General features: G+C 54.6%; 6 protein-coding genes across 6 annotated transcripts; 3 read left to right on the top strand and 3 right to left on the bottom strand.

The window, feature by feature from the left end:
• Window positions 1–858: 858 nt before the first annotated feature.
• On the bottom strand, window positions 859–4,658 carry INS49_009836 (uncharacterized protein; the record flags this gene model as incomplete). The annotated part of the gene is made up of 3 exons (XM_043170564.1): window positions 859–2,726; window positions 2,780–4,313; window positions 4,389–4,658. 3 exons carry the CDS (start codon window positions 4,656–4,658, stop codon window positions 859–861), a joined length of 3,672 nt encoding a protein of 1,223 aa, XP_043025129.1.
• Window positions 4,659–5,545: 887 nt separating this feature from the next.
• INS49_009835 (uncharacterized protein) lies at window positions 5,546–7,204 on the top strand (the record flags this gene model as incomplete). The annotated part of the gene is made up of 4 exons (XM_043170563.1): window positions 5,546–5,624; window positions 5,687–5,824; window positions 5,896–6,042; window positions 6,114–7,204. The coding sequence occupies 4 exons, from the start codon at window positions 5,546–5,548 to the stop codon at window positions 7,202–7,204; spliced, it is 1,455 nt and encodes a 484-aa protein (XP_043025128.1).
• A 1,727-nt stretch (window positions 7,205–8,931) lies between these two features.
• INS49_009834 (uncharacterized protein) lies at window positions 8,932–10,188 on the bottom strand (the record flags this gene model as incomplete). Its single annotated transcript, XM_043170562.1, has 1 exon — window positions 8,932–10,188. The coding sequence occupies one exon, from the start codon at window positions 10,186–10,188 to the stop codon at window positions 8,932–8,934; it is 1,257 nt and encodes a 418-aa protein (XP_043025127.1).
• Window positions 10,189–10,509: 321 nt separating this feature from the next.
• Window positions 10,510–11,403, top strand: INS49_009833 (uncharacterized protein; the record flags this gene model as incomplete). Its single annotated transcript, XM_043170561.1, has 1 exon — window positions 10,510–11,403. The coding sequence occupies one exon, from the start codon at window positions 10,510–10,512 to the stop codon at window positions 11,401–11,403; it is 894 nt and encodes a 297-aa protein (XP_043025126.1).
• Window positions 11,404–11,884: 481 nt separating this feature from the next.
• Window positions 11,885–15,746, bottom strand: INS49_009832 (uncharacterized protein; the record flags this gene model as incomplete). The annotated part of the gene is made up of 3 exons (XM_043170560.1): window positions 11,885–12,522; window positions 13,299–15,216; window positions 15,351–15,746. 3 exons carry the CDS (start codon window positions 15,744–15,746, stop codon window positions 11,885–11,887), a joined length of 2,952 nt encoding a protein of 983 aa, XP_043025125.1.
• A 1,241-nt stretch (window positions 15,747–16,987) lies between these two features.
• On the top strand, window positions 16,988–18,079 carry INS49_009831 (uncharacterized protein; the record flags this gene model as incomplete). The annotated part of the gene is made up of 1 exon (XM_043170559.1): window positions 16,988–18,079. One exon carries the CDS (start codon window positions 16,988–16,990, stop codon window positions 18,077–18,079), a length of 1,092 nt encoding a protein of 363 aa, XP_043025124.1.
• Window positions 18,080–18,125: the final 46 nt, after the last annotated feature.

The raw sequence follows: 18,125 nt of genomic DNA, 5'->3' as shown, positions 1-18,125 counted from the left end.
ACGTGACACCCGCACCTCCGAAGTAACAACAGCTCCCAAACGAAGGTATGCCAACAGTGTGTTTGCAACCAAACAGACTTCATTAGTATGTTTTTTGCAGTGGATGTACTGATGACGCGTGACCTGGTCCGCATCCTTCCAGCCTTTATGTTCTAGTCGAAAGAACAGATGCCAGCCCATTGGACCCGATCGACCGTGAGAACGTGACTTGTCAGCACAGGAAAGATTTTCGAACAGTACTGTGCCAGCCACCACTTTATACCTTGAGATGGTCAACCAACAGGTAACAGCTGATGCAAGGTCTAAACAAGTACAATAATGCGAGAGTAAAGTCCCGATCCGGGCCTTTCAAGTCACCTCTGTCGGCTGTACAGTGGTCGTTCCATAATTTTGGCCGGCCCTCTGGAGGTCGTCCAGTCGTGCTGAACCCTTTGGCATTTTAATGCTGGGGAGCCTGTCTTCCGTTGGCGAGGTGCCAGACTAGACACCGGGTTTCTCGTTTGTCTTGCTTCCTGGCGAACCCAAACCTCTTCGCAGCCCTGGTCGGCCGAAACCGTGTGGCGTCTTCCGGTAAGAGCGCCAGCCGCTGCGTCTGGGACATCCCCAGCCACGCGTACTACCGCATCACCGGGTCATCGACCACCGCCTCGAGTATATACGTGAATGCATAAGAGTGCTTGATTCAAGATGTCACTTCGATGTTCGGAGAACGGAAAGAACAACGCGAGGCATCCACCCGTCAAGCAGTGACGTCTCATTAGGCAATCCATTGGGACAAGACGTCTTAGATATCTGCCAATGGTCTATGACAACCAGAGAGTGAAAGCCTCAGCTCAGACAACCGCTAGTCAACAAGCATTAATCCTCGTCTCCATTCCCAGTAGCTGGAGGTACCCAGATCAAGACACCATCCTTATCAGCCTTCATGCTGTCTGTCGGAATAATCCGCAACACCTTCTGGAAATACTTGTCCTTGACCGTCAGGGTCGGCCTGATCCAGCTGTCACCCGCGACCAAGGGGATCAGCCGATACGTCATCGTCCGCCTGGAGACTGGGAGCAGGTTGAGGGTGGTCTGCTTCGCACCGGAGAAGGCAAACTCGTCGCTGGGGTCCATCGTCAGCCCAAAGGTGAGGAAGTGGTTCGAGGCGTTCTCAATGGTGATGTCAAGCAGCACGGTCTGTTCCACCTGCCCGCCCTGCTTGGCGTGCGAGACGGACGCAAGAACCCTGGGCTCCGTGTTGAACACGGGCAGGCGAGGGACCGCGAGGAGGGTTCTGTTGGACGAGCCGGGTTCAGCACCTGGCCGGGCCCATTTGATGATAAATGACACGTCAAGGCCGGTCGGCATTCGCTCGTCCAGACTTGCCCTCTTGACAGCGACGTCAAACTGCGTCTCCTCGATGGTCTTGGGGCTGACCTGCAGACCGTCAGGTGGCAGGGCCTTTCGTTTCGACGTCTGGCATTGTATGCCGTGCGCAGGCTGGACCTCGATATCAAGGTCCAGAACCGTCAAGTTCTCAGAGGCAAATGAGGCGTATCGAGTCACAAGACACCAAGCCTGTGCAAGGCCGTTGCTCGGTCCAGTTACGCCTGCTGATGGATTTTGAATTCCTTCATGGTCGAATAAGCTTGGCCAGGGGTCCGGGTGAAGGCGAGGGAGGAGCTCGTAATTTGCCTCGAATGGGCTGGCGACATTGATGCGGAATGTAGCAGATTGTATGATCGAGGTGGCAGCGTCGGTAACAAGGCTGTAGGACGCCTTTAACGTCAGAGTATATGCCGCTGTATGCTCTGCGCCTGTGAGAACCAATGTGACCCGCGATGACTCCGAGCTCTTGATCAGCCCGAGAGGCGCCCCATGAAGTGTGCACTCCTCGCCGTCTGCTAAAGCCCGCTTTTCTTCACCATCACCGAATCTCAGCTTGATATTTGGTGGATCCTCGCTGAGCACTGTGACATCCAGTTTGACGTTTGCATCAACTTCTTCCTCGTTGATAATGTCAAATGGCAGCTCAATGACCTCATTCGTGTAGTACTGCTCAAGAAATTCCACCTCTCTGATCTCCATCTTGGGAGGCCTAGGTAGAACCCGAATGGACTGAGGATGAGTACGCGCGATCCGTCTGCTTGATCGTACGGTGTGCCACGCGTGCCCGCTGCCTGCTTTCTGCACGTTGGTAGTATATGTCAAGGCGAATGCATCATAGTTGACAGTGAACTTGAGTGACGAAGCGCTAGCATCGCCAGGCTCTCTCAACGGAATGTTCATCTCGAAAACGGAGGTGCGCCCAGGAGTCATGGTCAAGTCACTCGTGCCACTCAAGTGCAACTGACCACTTAGGTCTCCAGAAGCTGAAGTCTCCTGATCGACCTCCGTTGTGGCCTCGGCCAGCGAGACAACATGCAAAGACACAGGTCCTCGGCTTGACGCCTCAGCGTCGCCGTCCTGTGTGTGGGTTAGCAGAATCGGCTTGATGCTACCGTCAAACCTCAGGATAATGCTCTCCAAAGCGATTGGCGTGGATCCCAAGACCGCGTTTGATGTTATGGACAATTGAGCCTGGCATGTAAGTCCGGCCTTCCCTTCCTCATGCCGGAAGACGAATGAAGGCATGATGAAGGATGTGCCCAGCTCATCATTCAAATCTATAGACGGCCTGGGCGCCTTGACACCATCGAGAGATTTTTTCAAGTCGTAGTGCCACTTGGGATGCTTCTTAAACCCTGTGAAAATGTGTTAACGGACATATCCGTGGGGGCTGTGTGTGTGATCTTACTATTGTTTAGCAGCTCCCAATCAATGGACACTACGAGATCAGCCTGCGCGATATCGACTGCTGCAGCTCTCAACACCCAGCACATGTCTTCGGTAATCTCTGGCCAACCATCTCGCCGAAATGACAATTCATCCCAGAAGGGACGTAAAATCTTGACCACATTTGTCCAGTCTTTGACCGCAGCCAGCTCTTTGGCGCATTCGAGGGAAACCTCAGCGGCGAGGCGTTGTTGCTGTTTTTTCATGAAATATGACTGTGCGGAAAGAAGGTAATCCAGAATTATTTGAGAGTGGTTGATCCCTGACCGAGCCAGAGGCAGCTCGTCGTAGGGTTCAGGACACATGTAGCTGTCGTACCTGAAGGCTTTTGACGCCAGCTTGGAGGCTGGAGATTCGCTCGGTGACCTCCTGTCGTCTTCAGGCATTTTGAAAGCAAAACGTCGACGCGCAAAGGTGTGTCGCGCCGCTAGACGGTACCAGTAGCCCGGGTGATGCAGCATTTCCCATGGCTGTATTCTCTCTGCTTGTGCAGACTTCTCCGGTGGTAGGTAAATGCTTACGGCGGAATGATCAAAGTCAGGAATGTCGGCTTTCTCGATGAGATTCGCCATTACCACGGCCCAGCGTGCTTCCCACGCCTCCCAGCCATAGTTGTTAGTCCCATGCCCTTGTCGGTCGACGAAATCTGCTATCCTCTCCCGGTGGCTTTCCCAACGCCTGACTGCCGCTGTGTGCTGGTCGTTCCACATAAGACACCTTATGCACCGCACAGCGATGACGTCGGCTAGAAACCGGGCCTGATTCCATCTTGGGCTCCAGCTGGGTATGATCTCCATAACCTCGGAGCTCAACAGATTTTCGTAGGCCTGTTCAAAGGAACGCAACGCCACATCCATCTCCTGGCGGTATTCTGCAAACACGGCGGATTTAAAGTCGTACCGGACATGCCACCCCGGAAGGGACAGTGTCTGTGAAGTACCGGAGGTGGGCGGGACAGTGGGCTGAGGGGCAGCGCCACGACCCCTTTTCTTTTTGACGCGCCTGCCATGGTCACGGTAGTACTCGATGGACTGTGCGTAAAGAGTCGTCAGGGCGTTGTCCATTATGCGGCCAAGCTCATCGGGCGAGGCATCAGTCGGTACAGCAAAGAATGATTTGGCATCCAGTCCACTGCCCCTGCGAATGTTCTCCAGCCGTTCCTGTACTCCATGATTGTTGTCGACCAGGACTATCACAGCCAATTTTGATTTACAGCCAGACTGGGCCAGGGCATTCCTGAGGACGCCTATATCTGTCTTGATCTTGTTGTCATGGAGGGTTGCCAAGGTAGCATCCGCCGTGAGGCTGTACAGGCACACGAAAACGCTCGGTACGAGTTCTTGGTGCTTCTTGAGCCATGACTGGTCTACCAGACCATCGGGATAAAGGTTCGCTGTGGGACTGAGGGGCGAGAAAGGCGAGTGTAAGACGGCCTGAGAGGGTGGGATCTCGAAATCGTCGGGAAGGCGGGCAAGCTTCGGCGGTAGCAGGTAAGTCTGGGATGGTCAGCACAGGTATCATCACATAGCCGCCGGTGCAGCCCTCGACCTCGACCCCAACTGATCGCTTACCCTGCCAGTGGTCCTGAAGCGGAACTTGTACTTGACGTTACTCGTGTCCCGCCCGTTCCAAGGGAGCCCAGACGCATCGGTGTCCCGGATGTGCTGTATGAGAGCGCCGACCTGGTCACCTTCCACCGGCGGCGGCTCTGACCGTATCAGTGTGGCGCCGTCCTTGTACTGGGAGTCAAGAGAGGATTCTTGGGCGTATTTGGAAGGCAGGCCAAGCACGACAGCCAAGGGCAAACAATGGTCCAAGCTGCACGGGGGATACTCGTCCATGCTGGGCGAAGATACCCACTGCAGATCACCAGGACTGGCCCGTAGGGTTCAGATGTCGACCTTCTGCTCAAGCCTGTCTGTTCACGGGGGTATCATTGGCAGCTGTTGGCGAGAGGGACTGGCAGCCATTGTCAGTGGAAGCTCTCACCAGGCTCTGACCCACCTGCTTGGCGCGTGAAGATAGTACAGGGTATGGGAATAACAGCCTTGGACTCACAGGGGAAGGCAGTCGGCTTGGAGAGGACATTTGAAAGCCCGTGACCAGCGTCTATAACATTCTAAACAAGAAAGGAGATGATCCACCAGGTCGTTTGCTTCCCTGCCAGCATCTAGGGGACAGGGCATGCGAACATGCGGGTTAGGAGAGGTACTTAGATAGCTCTACCCCAATCGCCGGCCAAGGGGCCGTTCTCCCCCAGCTCGAGGTGGGATGAGCCGCAGGCGGTGAGAGGTACTGCCGGTCTGGCGTCATGTGTGGCAGCAGAATGTCTTTCGGTGCCTGCCGTGGCTCTATTCCCTGAGGTAGCAACGTTCGCTCCCGTCTAGGATACACTATCACTCGAGCGCCCGCCGATCACCCACCTTCCTCGCGCAGAATACACCCCTCGCCCCCATGTTTTCTACAATGGCAATGAAAAGTGCTACATTCCCACTTTGACCTGGAGCGTAGGTCCGCTTGATCGACATCATCCGCGCTACCATCATATTCCCACAATTTCTTCTCAATCATCCACTTCTCTTAGGCCCCGTAGCTGTCCTCCTTATCCAGTTCCCGAGGTCCTGTGTCGCGATCGCAACCAGGTACTTTCCCGGGTTCAAGCGGCGCGAGCAGTCTTTGCTGCCCCGAGCCTTTACTGTCTCAACACAAACATCCGCACACCGTCAACATGTCATTAACACGCGAACAAGTCCTCTTTGCCGACCTGGCCAAGGCCATGAAGAAGACCGTGGCCAGGCAAGCCAACGGTAAGAGCCTTCGATGCCAAGAACCGTCAACAACCTCGCTGCTGACAACGCGCCCTGACCAGAATCCGACTCCGACTCCGAGATCCAACAGACGACCAATCGCGGAAACAAGTTGAAGAAGAGGGCAAGATTTGTTCGCCAGGGCAAACTGGGGCCGCCCACGGGGCCGGCAGTCTACAAGGAGGCACGTTCCAATCTCAGTGCGCGAGCGAGCGCGACGAGCCACCAGGACAGTATACTAATTGGCATACCCAGGAGGTTGAACATGCAGGATACAAGCGTGCCGTAATAAGTCGCAACCCGCCGCTCATCGACGAAGACGGCTACAGCATCGACAGCGACGACGACGACCAGCACGTCCAAGACGCAGTCGCCGCTGCGGCTGAGGCTGATCCCTACTCTTCAATTCATCTTGAGCGTACGTAGCACCCAGAAAGCCGCCGCACGAGGCAGGAAACGGCGTCTGAACCATCACTAACTGGCTCCTAGAGCTCCTCGCCCCCCTCACGGCAGTTACAGACCTGCCCGCCCATCCCACACTCTCCCGACCTTTCAAATCGACGGCCCTTAAGGAATTGACGAACCAAGCGTGTGATCTTATGCACAAAGAAAATGTTGCGCTGTGGAAAGTGCGGCCACTCTTGACGAGACTCAGCGGAGACCATACCTGGGTGCCACCCGACATGATGTTAGGCACCGATGACCAAGAAATGTTCAGGAATGGCTTTGAATCGCGTACAATGAAGCGCAAGAGATCACAGGAAGAGGTATTGGAAGGCATCTCAAGTCCAAATGTAAATGGCAGCAGCACAGCTCGGCCTTCCGTGAACGGAGACCTCGATGGAGCTGTTAATGAGGAGGCTCAGGCGGAGGAGAAACAAGGTACATCTATCGAAGACGTGATGATGACGAACAGCGACGGCAACAAGGCGGACAAGCTCGGAACCATCAAAGATGGTCATGAAGCATCAGGCGCTGTCAGCGAGGAGCAAGGAGCAGACAAGGTCGTACCACACGCCACCAATGGCGATAAAGCGAACGAGCCTGGATTGAACCCGACCAATGGCAGTTCGGCGAAACAAAAAGGGAAGCAATCTGGGACCAGACAAGATACAGCAGATGACGACGTCGCCATGTTGGATGGTAGCGCTGCGGCTGGTCTCGGTGCGCAATCAAATCATAACGGCAGCCGAGCTGCGTCTCCTTCAGCGGCATCCGTCGGCGATCCTTTCATCCATCCGATATTTCTTGCGCCGAAGCCAGCTCATCCCGACCGCGATCTAGGGCTCCCAGAACAGGAGGCGGAGGACGTGCGCCGACTCCTCCAGCTGTACGTCCAGAAACAAGAAGAGGTATGCCGCGGTACTGAAAAGCTGTATCACGGCCTGCTCAAGGCGGACCGCATGCGAAAGACTGTGTTGGAGTGGTCCAAGTCCGAGGCGCACGTCGGAGAAATGTCCGACGGCGAGGACTGGTACGACAAAGAGGAGTGGGGCCTGACAGAGGACTTGAAGAAAGGCCAGGATGAGGAAGAAGAGGACACGACGCAGACCCAGAAGAAGACTAGGAATCGGAAATAGAGTCGCGGCCGCTGCGGCTCCTTGACACCACATTCTGCAAAGCGATTACTTTTTCACCATTTACGAGCCTTATGGTTTTGCCGGACTATATCGTCGAGATGTAGCTCCACGGCATCCACATCGACGTGTTCTTGTGGAATATCGTCCAGACAGTAGGAATTCGATACAGTTCGAATCCTTTGTGCGACGACTACCACCTCATGCTATACCATCACATCAGCAGCGCCGAGATACTAGTCTGGCCGAATCTGAAAGTGGCTGGTTGGGATGGTTGCGGGTCACTATCATAGCGCTGCGGTGCTCATTATTGCAAAACGTGCACGGTGCGAGCCTGAAGACGATAATGAATGAGGAGGAGCCAACGACGCCGCGAGCACACAGGAAGAGCACCACAGCTCATAATTGGAGGCGGGGAGTGCTAGAAGAGGTCATGCATGGGACTACTCTGTAGTAAGATCGCAGCAAGGTCCTGCGGCTGGGGAAGTTCGCATTACAACGACCGTACGGCTCAGAGAGGCGGGTCCGCGGTGTCAGACGCTCAGCGGGACAATTGGTAGGCAAGTCCACCAAAGGGAATGAGAATGAAGCCATTCCCCGCCCTTGAGTCTGTCCCTCGGTGGAAGATAGATATGTTACATCTCTAGCTCTCCTATGCATAGCAAGTTCAATGACATAGACCACGAATTACCTGAAACTGTTGACTTGTATAAATTGCAAGAGCTTTGGGCGAGTAGTGTGTATTCGCCATGCGAGGGGAAGAGGTCATCGTGCTTTCATTTCATGAGCCATCAAGTCCTCACCACCGCCGACAACGAGACGCCTCACCAGCCGAAGGCGTCACTTAGTTCCAGTCCCAGGTGCCCCAGACACGACACATAAAACTCCGCATGCCACTCCATCAGTTCAGCCTAACTGCCACAAACCCAATCGCCAATTCACCCACCGTCCCAACCCTGATAGTGCAACGGGATACCTACCACAACGCAACGACGAGGCAGGCTGGCCTGGTGGTAAAGCGAGCGACTTGAGAGAGATTTTAAGAAAAGAAAAATCCAAACAAGTTGGCAGCCAATCAAAAGTCAATAAACACACAGGCAGGTAGTAAGTCCAACCCCCCAAAGCAAACAAAGACCGCCGATGAGTCCAGGCACAGTGCCCAACGTAACGTCAATAAATACACAGGCAGGTGGGGGCCAGCCACTGCAAAGAAATATCCCGAAGCTCCTGCAAAATAAAGGAAGTACCGCAAGGAGGGACGCGCTGTAGCACCGAATGAGGTGGCAGGGCGTGAGGAGAGATGCGGCGGCTTTTCTCTTTTTGATCATGTGTCGTCGTCGTGGCCCACCTGGCGAGTCTTGCACAGGCTTTGATGCTGTTACATGCATGTCAGCATTTCGAGAATGTGAGGTGGCGGTATTGTTCATACGTCTATCCTCGGGCCTATCTTCGCCCTCGTGTGTGGGACTAGGGAGTTTGACGATACGGACAGCTTCCTGCACTGGCATGCGACCAAGTTCTAGGGTATGCTCCACGGTACCTATTGTCTGTTTTAGACTGTTTGATGAGTGGGGTGGACGAGAACAAGAGAATAATAGAGAAATATTTGATTCTTTAGCGGAAAATCAATAGCCGTCGGGTATCACTGGAATAAGCCTGTCTTGCCCAAGAATGCTCGTTTCAAAATCTGCGCCAAAAATGCAAGGACATTGTCCTTCAAGAGCCCGTCTTCACTGCGAGTCCAAAGGTGGAGGCTGGTTCCAATCCCTAGGGGCAGCCCTCTGCTTCCCCTTCCTCGTCCGCGCCGACCTCCGAGTGGGTCCAACATCGCCGGCAGCGGGCCTGCCACCGCCCACGAACTTCAGCACCCAGTCTCTCACCCGCTTCGTCTTCTCCAGCTGCGGGTGAACCGTCGTCGCCCCGCGCCTCCCAGCCTTCGTCAAGTCGGCACCCGAGTAGTGACCCCCATCGTCTCCAGCACCAAGCCTGCGCCCGCGGTGCAGCAGGTACACGCCCGTCATGCCCCTCGGCAGGCTTCCGCCGTAGACCTTCCCGCGGAAGACGTTGAGCGCGACGTTGCGCATGAGCACGACGTCCTGGGCCCTGAGGCCGGCCAGCGGGCCCGTGTCTGAGCCACACTCGGCCGCGGACAGCCAGAACGTCACGGAGAAGCCCGACTTGGTCTCGTCGCCGATGAGGACCTCGACCAGCGACCTGGCGGTGCCGAAGCGCGTCTGCACTATGCGCGGCGCCGCGATGCTGATGATGCCTGCGATGAGCGTCACCGTCATGGTCTGTGGCCGGATCGACTCCAGGTACCTCGCGGGCGGGATGTCCTCCAGGTCTGAGAGGTGATCCGAGGCGCCGGTGCGCTGGCGGCCGGGCTGCAGGGGTGTCCTCACGACGATGGTGGCGTCGTCGTCGGCGGTGAGAATCGTCGTCGTGTCCCCCTCGTCGCTGGTGGTAAGCGAGACGGACTTGGAGTACTCGGTGCCGCCTGCTGAGGAAGGCTCATCCCCGTTGCTTCCACCGCCGTGGTGGCCCTGAGAATCACGCGGGACGAGCTGCGACGAGGCCAGGTCGTCATGCAGGGCGAGCGAGTGCTCATACCACTCGTCCAGTAACCTGCTCTCGTGGCCGGCCGCGTCGTCCTGAGTCAGTCCCTGAGAGGCGGCCTCGAAGGATATGCCAGTAGTGGTGAGGAAGTCGGCGCTGGAGGGGAAGTGGCTCACGATGTTCAGGTCGTGCTGCTGGGAGAAGCCGGTGGGGACGTGAGCTCGCTGGAGGGACAGGGAGCGCCATACAGGCATGTCCAGGAGCGAATTATCCCGTGATTCTGTGGATGGTTGTGGACCATGTTTTGGTTGCTGAGGGAGAAGGGCAAAGGCTGCGATGGAGTCCTGGAAGGTCTGGAGGAGGTCGGGTGTGCTCCAGTCCAGCCGGTCGGCCTCGGGGGCACCGGCCAGGACAATAGTGAGCCTTCCCATGGCGACTATGCTCACATGGTTGACATGATTCAGTGTGTGCTTTTTTTTGGAGCGAGGTTTTATGAGTTGGAAGGATCAAGCGATGTAGAATGACATCGTCGACTGGTGACTGTAAAGCTCTAGGTGGTGAGGTTAATGATGTGGTCAGCCTTGGTCTGGATATAAATAACGGAAGTGAAATATAAATCAGGGTTAGGAGTACGGTTTACTTGGCTGCATCCCCTTGCCAACTTCTATCACGCGCTGCTCCTTGCAGACAGAGTCCTTCTGAAAAGGCCTAATCATTACTACACTGTATTCCTCAAACTGAACAACTGCACAATGGGCGACACGGTCCCTACAGAGGAGGGTGCACAGTCCAGAGAGCCCTCAGAACTAGCAAATGTGATTCATGACGCTGAACCAGTCTGTGGCGATGAGATTTACACATATTTTGGCCGACGTGTGATAGAGCACAAAACACATTCGGGAGAATCGATAGCCATCAAGGTGATGGCGCCGGATCGTCAGAATCCGAAAGGCAGCAACAGGACGGAGGCCGACATGATGCATTACGCCTCGACAAACGGGGTGCTAGCCCCTAAAGTGCGCGCGCTCTATGACATATACACAGACAATCCAGTCAGGCCTGCTGGATGCGCCATGCTCAGCGATCTGGTCCCAGGCGTGCCTCTTTTCGACGTCTGGCATGACCTCAGCGACACCGAAAAGTCCAGCATGGTGGCCCAGCTGCACGAGCAGATGGCTCGCATACGTGCCTGCACACAACCTTACATTGGCCGTGTAAACAACCGGCCCACCCGGAATCTCTGTAATCGCCTTCCAACGACCTATTGTGGGCCTTTTCCCAGTGAAGAGGCGTTCGGTAACTGGTGTCTGGAACGAGTCCCTGTGGGGTTCTTTGGGTTAGCACACTGGAAATGGCCACGGTGGCTCGAGAAAGAGCGGCGCAAATCCTCGGGCAAGTTCGTGCTGACTCACGGGGATCTTTCGCCGCGCAACATCATGGTTAAAGACGAGAATATCGCAGGCATTGTTGACTGGGAGAGAAGCGGTTTCTTCCCGGAGTACGCAGAGTACGCATTCGCGATGAAGCTCTGCCATAAATTCCAGAGCAGTGAGAAATGGTGGGTTCCGGTTCTGAAGGAAGTGCTGCAGCCTTGCTCAGAGCAGAGGCTGAAATTTACGAAGCTGGTGGAAGACAAAGGATGGTAGGATGAATGGTGGATAATGGGCTCCTAAAAATGGTATTGGTGCTGTGATACTGGATATGACACGCGTGTAGACTTGTATGCCATTAGGAACCCTGCCATGTTGCAAGCCATAAAATTGATGAGGCGGTTTGACATCTAACTCTAGATGCTGTTTGATCACTGGAGCAGAAAGCCATTTTAGGACAAAAATGAATCTATTCTTGGCACTAAGCCCATGTTTCGCTACTTGAATAAGTTAACATTTTGAGTAACAAACGTATGGTCAGGTGCTAACCTAGCTAAGGGTAAGATATTATGCTACTCTATTATAAGAATGGTCTCTGAGCCAGTGTTAATCCTGAATGCTTACCTACCTATATTCATAATCTATGTTCCCTGTTTCTGTCACAGCATCTTTTATATACCCCTTTATGGGGCAATCACAAACTGGTGTACGCTTTACTCGTTGCTTCATCTATCTCCTCTAAGTTCCTTAGCCAGATCTATATACCGAAATGAACATAAGGGACCCAGCGATAATCCACCACATCTCTTCTAGTGATCCCATCATCTACCACAAACGCCTTCCTCTGCCCTAGTTCTCCGCTGAAGGAGCGATTCCGCAACGCCCTGGTCGCCCGATGAAGCCCTTGGCAAACGGCCTCATCTGTCATCCCCTCGTCCCTAAGCGTCTCATAGAAGACTCTGGCCACGTCAACGCAGTGCTGGTCCGAGACCTCCCAGAGCGTGCCGACCACGTGCCGGAAACCTGCGAGCTGCAACGAGCTGATCAGGTGGATCCCCTCGTCTGCGAGCCGCGCCGCCTCGCTCGCCCCCGTCGAGCAGGCTGACAGGTACCCGAGGAACGGCTGCGCCTCCCGGTCTTGGAGCCGAGAGTCGCGGAAGTCCGCAACGGTCAGCGGGCTGGTCCGCCAGTCTTGCAGAAGCAGGCAGCTCTGAGACGGCTCTGCAGCGTCCGACTGGCCGTGACCGGCGAAGTGGAAGATCTTGCATGACTGCAAGTCCTTGAGTACCTCGTCCTTGAGCGGCTCTGGTGTACTCTTCTGCAAGTGAAGCTCCGGGCAGAGCTCAGCCACCATGTCCACTTCCTGTTGGGCCCAGCGCAATCTCCCGTCTCTATCTAGGCCGGGAGTAGTCGACGTGGCAAGCAGAAGGGCGCGATTGTTTGAGGGCCTGAGTGGTCCAGTGGGAAGGGGATAACGGCGTCCGTGGATCAAGGACCTTATTGACGGCGCATAGGACGACATTGCCCGATCAAGGACCGTCTCTCCTTCGCGCTGCCAGTGTCGGCCCGCTGCGTGAAGCGGGAACTGACTGAGCGCTCCGGTTGGAATCCACCAGATACGCGGCCATTTTGCCGGACTTTCAGTGTATACAGGACTGGTTAATTCGAGGCCGTCAAGACATGGACGCGTGATTGACGTCCAGAGCCACTCCAGCACCGCCGCCATGCTGGCGATATGTCCTGTGCGAGACTCGGGCAGGGTCCTGAGGCGTTGTTGGACTTCTTGCTTGGTCAGATCGGGCAGTTCCAGAACCCTGATGCTGTCTCTTTGGATCAGAAATGCATCGCACCGGTAACGGGACACATTGATAACCGCAATTGGGCCCTGAACCTGCCGCGGCCTTCAACTCTTCAGCGTCTGGAGTGCCACAGAAGTGGCGGAATCCACTGAGCGACTGTATCGTCCCAACAAGCTCACTGAATTCCTTTTCTGTCTCTCGCCGCTTCCGGTCTTGCAACTCCCAAATGGAGACATCACGGGCAGTTTTCGCTGAGGCCCGGGCGTTGGACGGCGAGTCTAGTTCGTCTCGAAGAGAGAGGAACGCAGCCGCCAAGGGACGGGTGCTGTGCCTTCAAATCCGAGATATCTCCCCGCATATCCAGCAACAGACTGGCAATAACGCCGCGGCCTAGTTCCAGGAGCTTCAGAGCATCATATGCGCTCTTTCCGGCATTGAGAGCGATGGCAGCTGCCATGGAAGCCAAGCCCGTATACTTTGCTAGCATGTCTTGCTTGTCGGTGTGCTGTAAAGATCGCGGAGTAATGGAGGGCAGGAGATTGATCGCTTCCTCCAGCAACTGGTCTTCCTCTTTCCAATTTGACCTTGCGGCAAGAATCCTAGCAGCTCCTCCTGCCAGGGTAACACGAACGAAGGGGGCAGCATTCTGTGATTTCCAGCCCTCTTTGAAACAATAAAGCGCATCAGTCTCGTCCTCGGCTAAACCGTTTTGGCCATGGCGAGCAAGTAGCCATCTGCCGAGGTTTTGTAAGCTCATCGCTCTTTGATGGCTTGCCCGAGGGCTGATATCAACTGCCTGCCTTGTGGCTTCTATAGAATCATTGATGTCATCCGCATTCTTTGAACCGCTTCGTGCAAAGCGCTTCCCAAGGAGGTCACCGAGGTTGCAGAGCCGACTTGGTGGATCGGTATGCCCTTCATATGTAGCGTCGACCGACGCTTTGATTGCCGCGATGGCCACATCAAACGGGTCGCTTGATTGGGCATCTGGGCCGTCTTGTGTCTCCGAAGACCGCGGGTGGCGTTCGGCTCGTCGGCCAAGCATGCAGGCCAGGTTATTTAAGGCGGCCGCGTGTAAGTGGTGGTCCGTAGAAACAGATGATGCTGCTTCTTTTGCTGCTTCGATAGCATCTTCGAGATCGAACACCGAAGACGTCCTTTCTGATAGCGCGTCCAAGGAGCTGGCCAGTCCCATCAGTAGACGAGGCCGTGCATTGTGGTCTTTGGGGAGGGCCTGGATTTCTGCTTGGATAGCATCGACGGAACGGGTGATGTCTTCCATTGAACCGGTCTTCATAGCTCGCTTACCGAGGAAGAGTCCAAGATTTACGGCCCGGTCTACACCATCAGGGTGGCCTTCGGGAGTCTCGTCGATGGCTCTTCTCTGCATCTCAATAGCACGATCGAGATCTTGGTCGGTGCCATGGTGCTCATAAAGCTCCACAAGGACCATTGCGAGGTGATGCAAGATGCTGCACCTCAGAGAGCGATTTGGTGCTGACCTGTAGAGAGCCTTTTCCAGGACCTCCACGCTGCGATCTAGGTCTTCGACCGCTCCCCTTGATTTGAACCGTGTACCAAGATGGCTGCCAAGATTAACCAACCGAATGTCTTGATCGTCGGAGCTTAGTGATGCACCAGAGTCCACCGCCACCTCGAGACACTTGATGGCCCGGTCGAGGTCCTCCTTGCTACTGCGAGAATCGTGCTCGGATTGCTCGCCCAGACGAAGCCCTAAGTCGTTCATACGGCCTTGCCAATCGGGATTGTCAGGTGGCGTGAGGTTCACGGCCATTTCTGCTGCGTTGACAGCGTTATGGAGATCCTCCTGTGAACCAAACCTTAGGAAGCGTTGACTGAGCCAGCTCTCCAAGTCTGAAAACGAGGCGGCCGAGAACTCTAAATAATCTGAGACAAGAGGACACTCAGCCATGAAGTCTAGAGCGTCTGTCGTTAGTTCGATGGCACGGTCAAGATCGTACGTCGAGCCTGTGCGCTGATATCTTAACCCATAAGCGCCGCCGAGCATAGTCAAGCGGCTACATCGCACGTCGGGGTCAGGATCGTTTTGGGGTATGTGTTCGACTGCCTTTTCCCAAAATTCAACAGCTCTATCGAGATCATCCGGGGATTCTGTCGTGTGGTATTCGTCGAGGAGCCGCTGTCCAGCTAGGACAGACATAACTCCCTCGTTGTGGATCAATTCCATCAAGGCGGCGTGTTGAGCGGGCGTTGTGATGTTTCCCTCGGCACTTGTAAGCGTACCGTCGGGGATTTGCATTTTGTCTGGCTGTAAAATGTAAATCGTCAGCTCAAGAAGCAACTTCTGATAGGGATTGGAAGACTTGCCGAAGGTCGCCCGCTCGCATAGGTAGCATAGCTATATGTTCTCGGAACCCTGTTGACCTCCACTGTCATTCCCACCTGCTGGGCCATCTCGACAACGCATTCGATATCTTCTTCTCCAAAACCTTCGCGGCACCCCTTTACCAGCATCATGTCGACCCAGTCTTTGGTTCGAGCATCACGCTCAGGATGTTCGGGGGGTGTAGCCACTATCATTCCCTCGGCTCGAATGGTCGCCTGCTGCAGATCATTCATCGCAGCCGTCCGTCGGAATCTTCTCAGTAAGAGGATAACCAAGGTCTTGAGACGGGGAGCGAATTCAGGGTTGTTGGAGTTGGAAGGAATGCGCTGTGCGGCTTCGTCGATTTCAGACCGCGTCGCTTCGTTGATGTCATTGTTGAGATCTTTGTAGTACTTCAGCCCGTCGAGATAGCCGTTTGGATCCCCGGGGTTCGTAGTGTTTGGATCGTCCATGAAGACCCCAGGTGGCCACGACGGCAATTATGACCCAGCACAAGCGGCAGAATTTGCTTCGCGTTGGATGTTCTCTTGGGAACCAATCTTGAAAAGCAAGGAGCAGAGTTGGGAACCAAGGCGTGATGCTACTTTACCAGGTGAATCTTGTGCAGCGAGCGTCATTATCAATGCAAGTAGACATTGTCCCATCCATGGTTCAGATTGTTGACCATGCTCGTGCAAGTTCGGTTGACCTCCATTTTTGCAAGCCCACTGTGCTTTCGTGTCAAACCCGGGGTTCTCTAACTGGCCAAGTGCTTACATGCCTAGGTACATACATACATACACATGTAGCAACTCTCATGCCCATTGATGCCTGTCGGGTTGCAAGAGAGCTGAAAATTTCTAGGCAATGGCCAGGAGCCAATACAGCCATGCTTCGTTTGACGACACGAAACTTGGCTTTGTATTCCATGTCAGAGCTTCAGTTTTTGCGAACTGCGCAGCTTGCAAGTCGGGGCCTTCTTCCCTCATGAGGCCCTTTCATTCGTCACATCCTTGATGCCCCTTGGGAGAACGACATCTTGACATCAAGCTACATACATGAGTACCTACCTTGGCCGCCACCACTGCCACGTCATTACCAGTTGGGCATCCATACTTTACGAAGCTGGGCTTTTTCTGTCACACCTCTCGCATGCTGCGTGTGACGCGCGCGTCGACAAGGGGGTGAATTTTGTGTCGACCGCAACGGCCAGCCTGATTCCCAAACAAATGGGGAAAAGCATGGGGTGAAAAGACGTCGGAACTTGCGTGGATTGGTGACTCATATTCAACAAGCCTGACATTTCGTTGACCACAGCTTCCAACGCATCCAACTTATGTCTTGTTTCACAGTACCGCCGGTACCATCCAAGAAGTCACCCATGGGGCAGACGGTCATTTGGCCATTTGTATTAGCACTCAGTTTTCTCTGGTCTGTAAGTAGATGCGTGAACTCACATTGATTAACTACTTAGGTGGCAGGTCACAACCTCTAAGAGCAACATCCCTCCCCCGCTCTCCGCTCCTAAAAATAAAACCGCCACAGGACATTTTGAACCCAGCTTACCCACCTGGGCAGTGTTGGCTTCCAAACAGCCGCGGAAGATCCAAACGGATGATGGATTGAGGACCCTCCACCTGGAAGTGACGTCTACGGTGGTAGCAACCCCTTCAAGTTACACTCTCAGCTGAACGAGGTCATCCAAGTCTTCGGAATGTCGGTCCAGAAGAACAAGAAGCACCAAAAGTGGGCTGTGTTGATTGGCATTGAGCAATATGAGTCCGCACGGCGACCAACGGCGAAGTGGGAGCCACGGCATGATGAGTCTGGCAATGAGATATGTTACAGCAACTTGGACGGCTGCGTCAATGATGTGCTTGCAGTCGAGAACTATCTTGTAGGGACAATCAAGATGGAGCCGGACAATATCAAGAGACTCATCGCACCCACACCCGGTCGAAGTTACATCTCAGAGCTGTCAAAAGACTATCTCGAGCCACCTTACGTCAACATCGTCGACGCCTTGAAATTCCCTGACGGCGCGAAAGAAGGCGACTTGATGTACATCCACTTTTCCGGCCATGGAGGTCGCGCGACAACCATTTTCAACAGCAGCCTTAAGAACAGCGATTTGGATGAGGCTCTAGTCCCGGTGGATGTCGCCTGTGGCGGAAACTTTCTTCGAGATCCCGAACTGGGGATGTTGCTACAAGACTTGGAAACCGCTGGTCTGATCGTCACGGTAGTGCTGGATTGCTGCCACTCAGGCGGCGCAGTGCCAGGGGAGGACAACCCAGAGTTGGGAACCACACGTGGTATTGAGGGCGTGTACAAATCCGAAGCGCAGCGGGATCGACCCGCAAACTTTGAGCAGACACAGAAATTCGGCCGAGATATTGTGTCCCCTCGGCGGCACAACACCAGCGGTGTTGTTGTTCTGGCCGCGTGTCTGGAGGCTCAAATGTCGAAGGAGAAGCGCGACGGTCGCCACAGTTACGGCCTTTTGACACATTGCCTCTTGGATACCCTCGAGAACATCCACCGAGCTCGGCGTATTTCGACACAAACTCTTTACCAGCGGATTCGTGCCAGCGTGCAGAACAGCAACAAATACCAGATGCCGTACCTTGTTGGCAGCGAAGGTCGTTTCTTTTTCAGTAAAACTCTTGGCTCCAAGACATACCCTCTCAGTGTCATCAGCTCCTCCATAGACATCTCGAAGTCCGTGCATGATCGATTCGTGCGACTGGAAGGCGGGAAGCTGCACGGTGTGAAATTGCAGTCCCAATATGCCATCCTGCCCTAGGGCTTCAACTTTGGCAAGGGGTTTCAGGAAAAGGATGTTCTTGCTC

Source organism: Diaporthe citri (assembly GCF_014595645.1).
Source record: "Diaporthe citri strain NFHF-8-4 chromosome Unknown scaffold_4, whole genome shotgun sequence".
NCBI classification, from domain to species: domain Eukaryota; kingdom Fungi; phylum Ascomycota; class Sordariomycetes; order Diaporthales; family Diaporthaceae; genus Diaporthe; species Diaporthe citri.
Note: the sequence above shows the minus strand (reverse complement) of the source record. Positions and strands in the feature narration are given on the sequence as shown.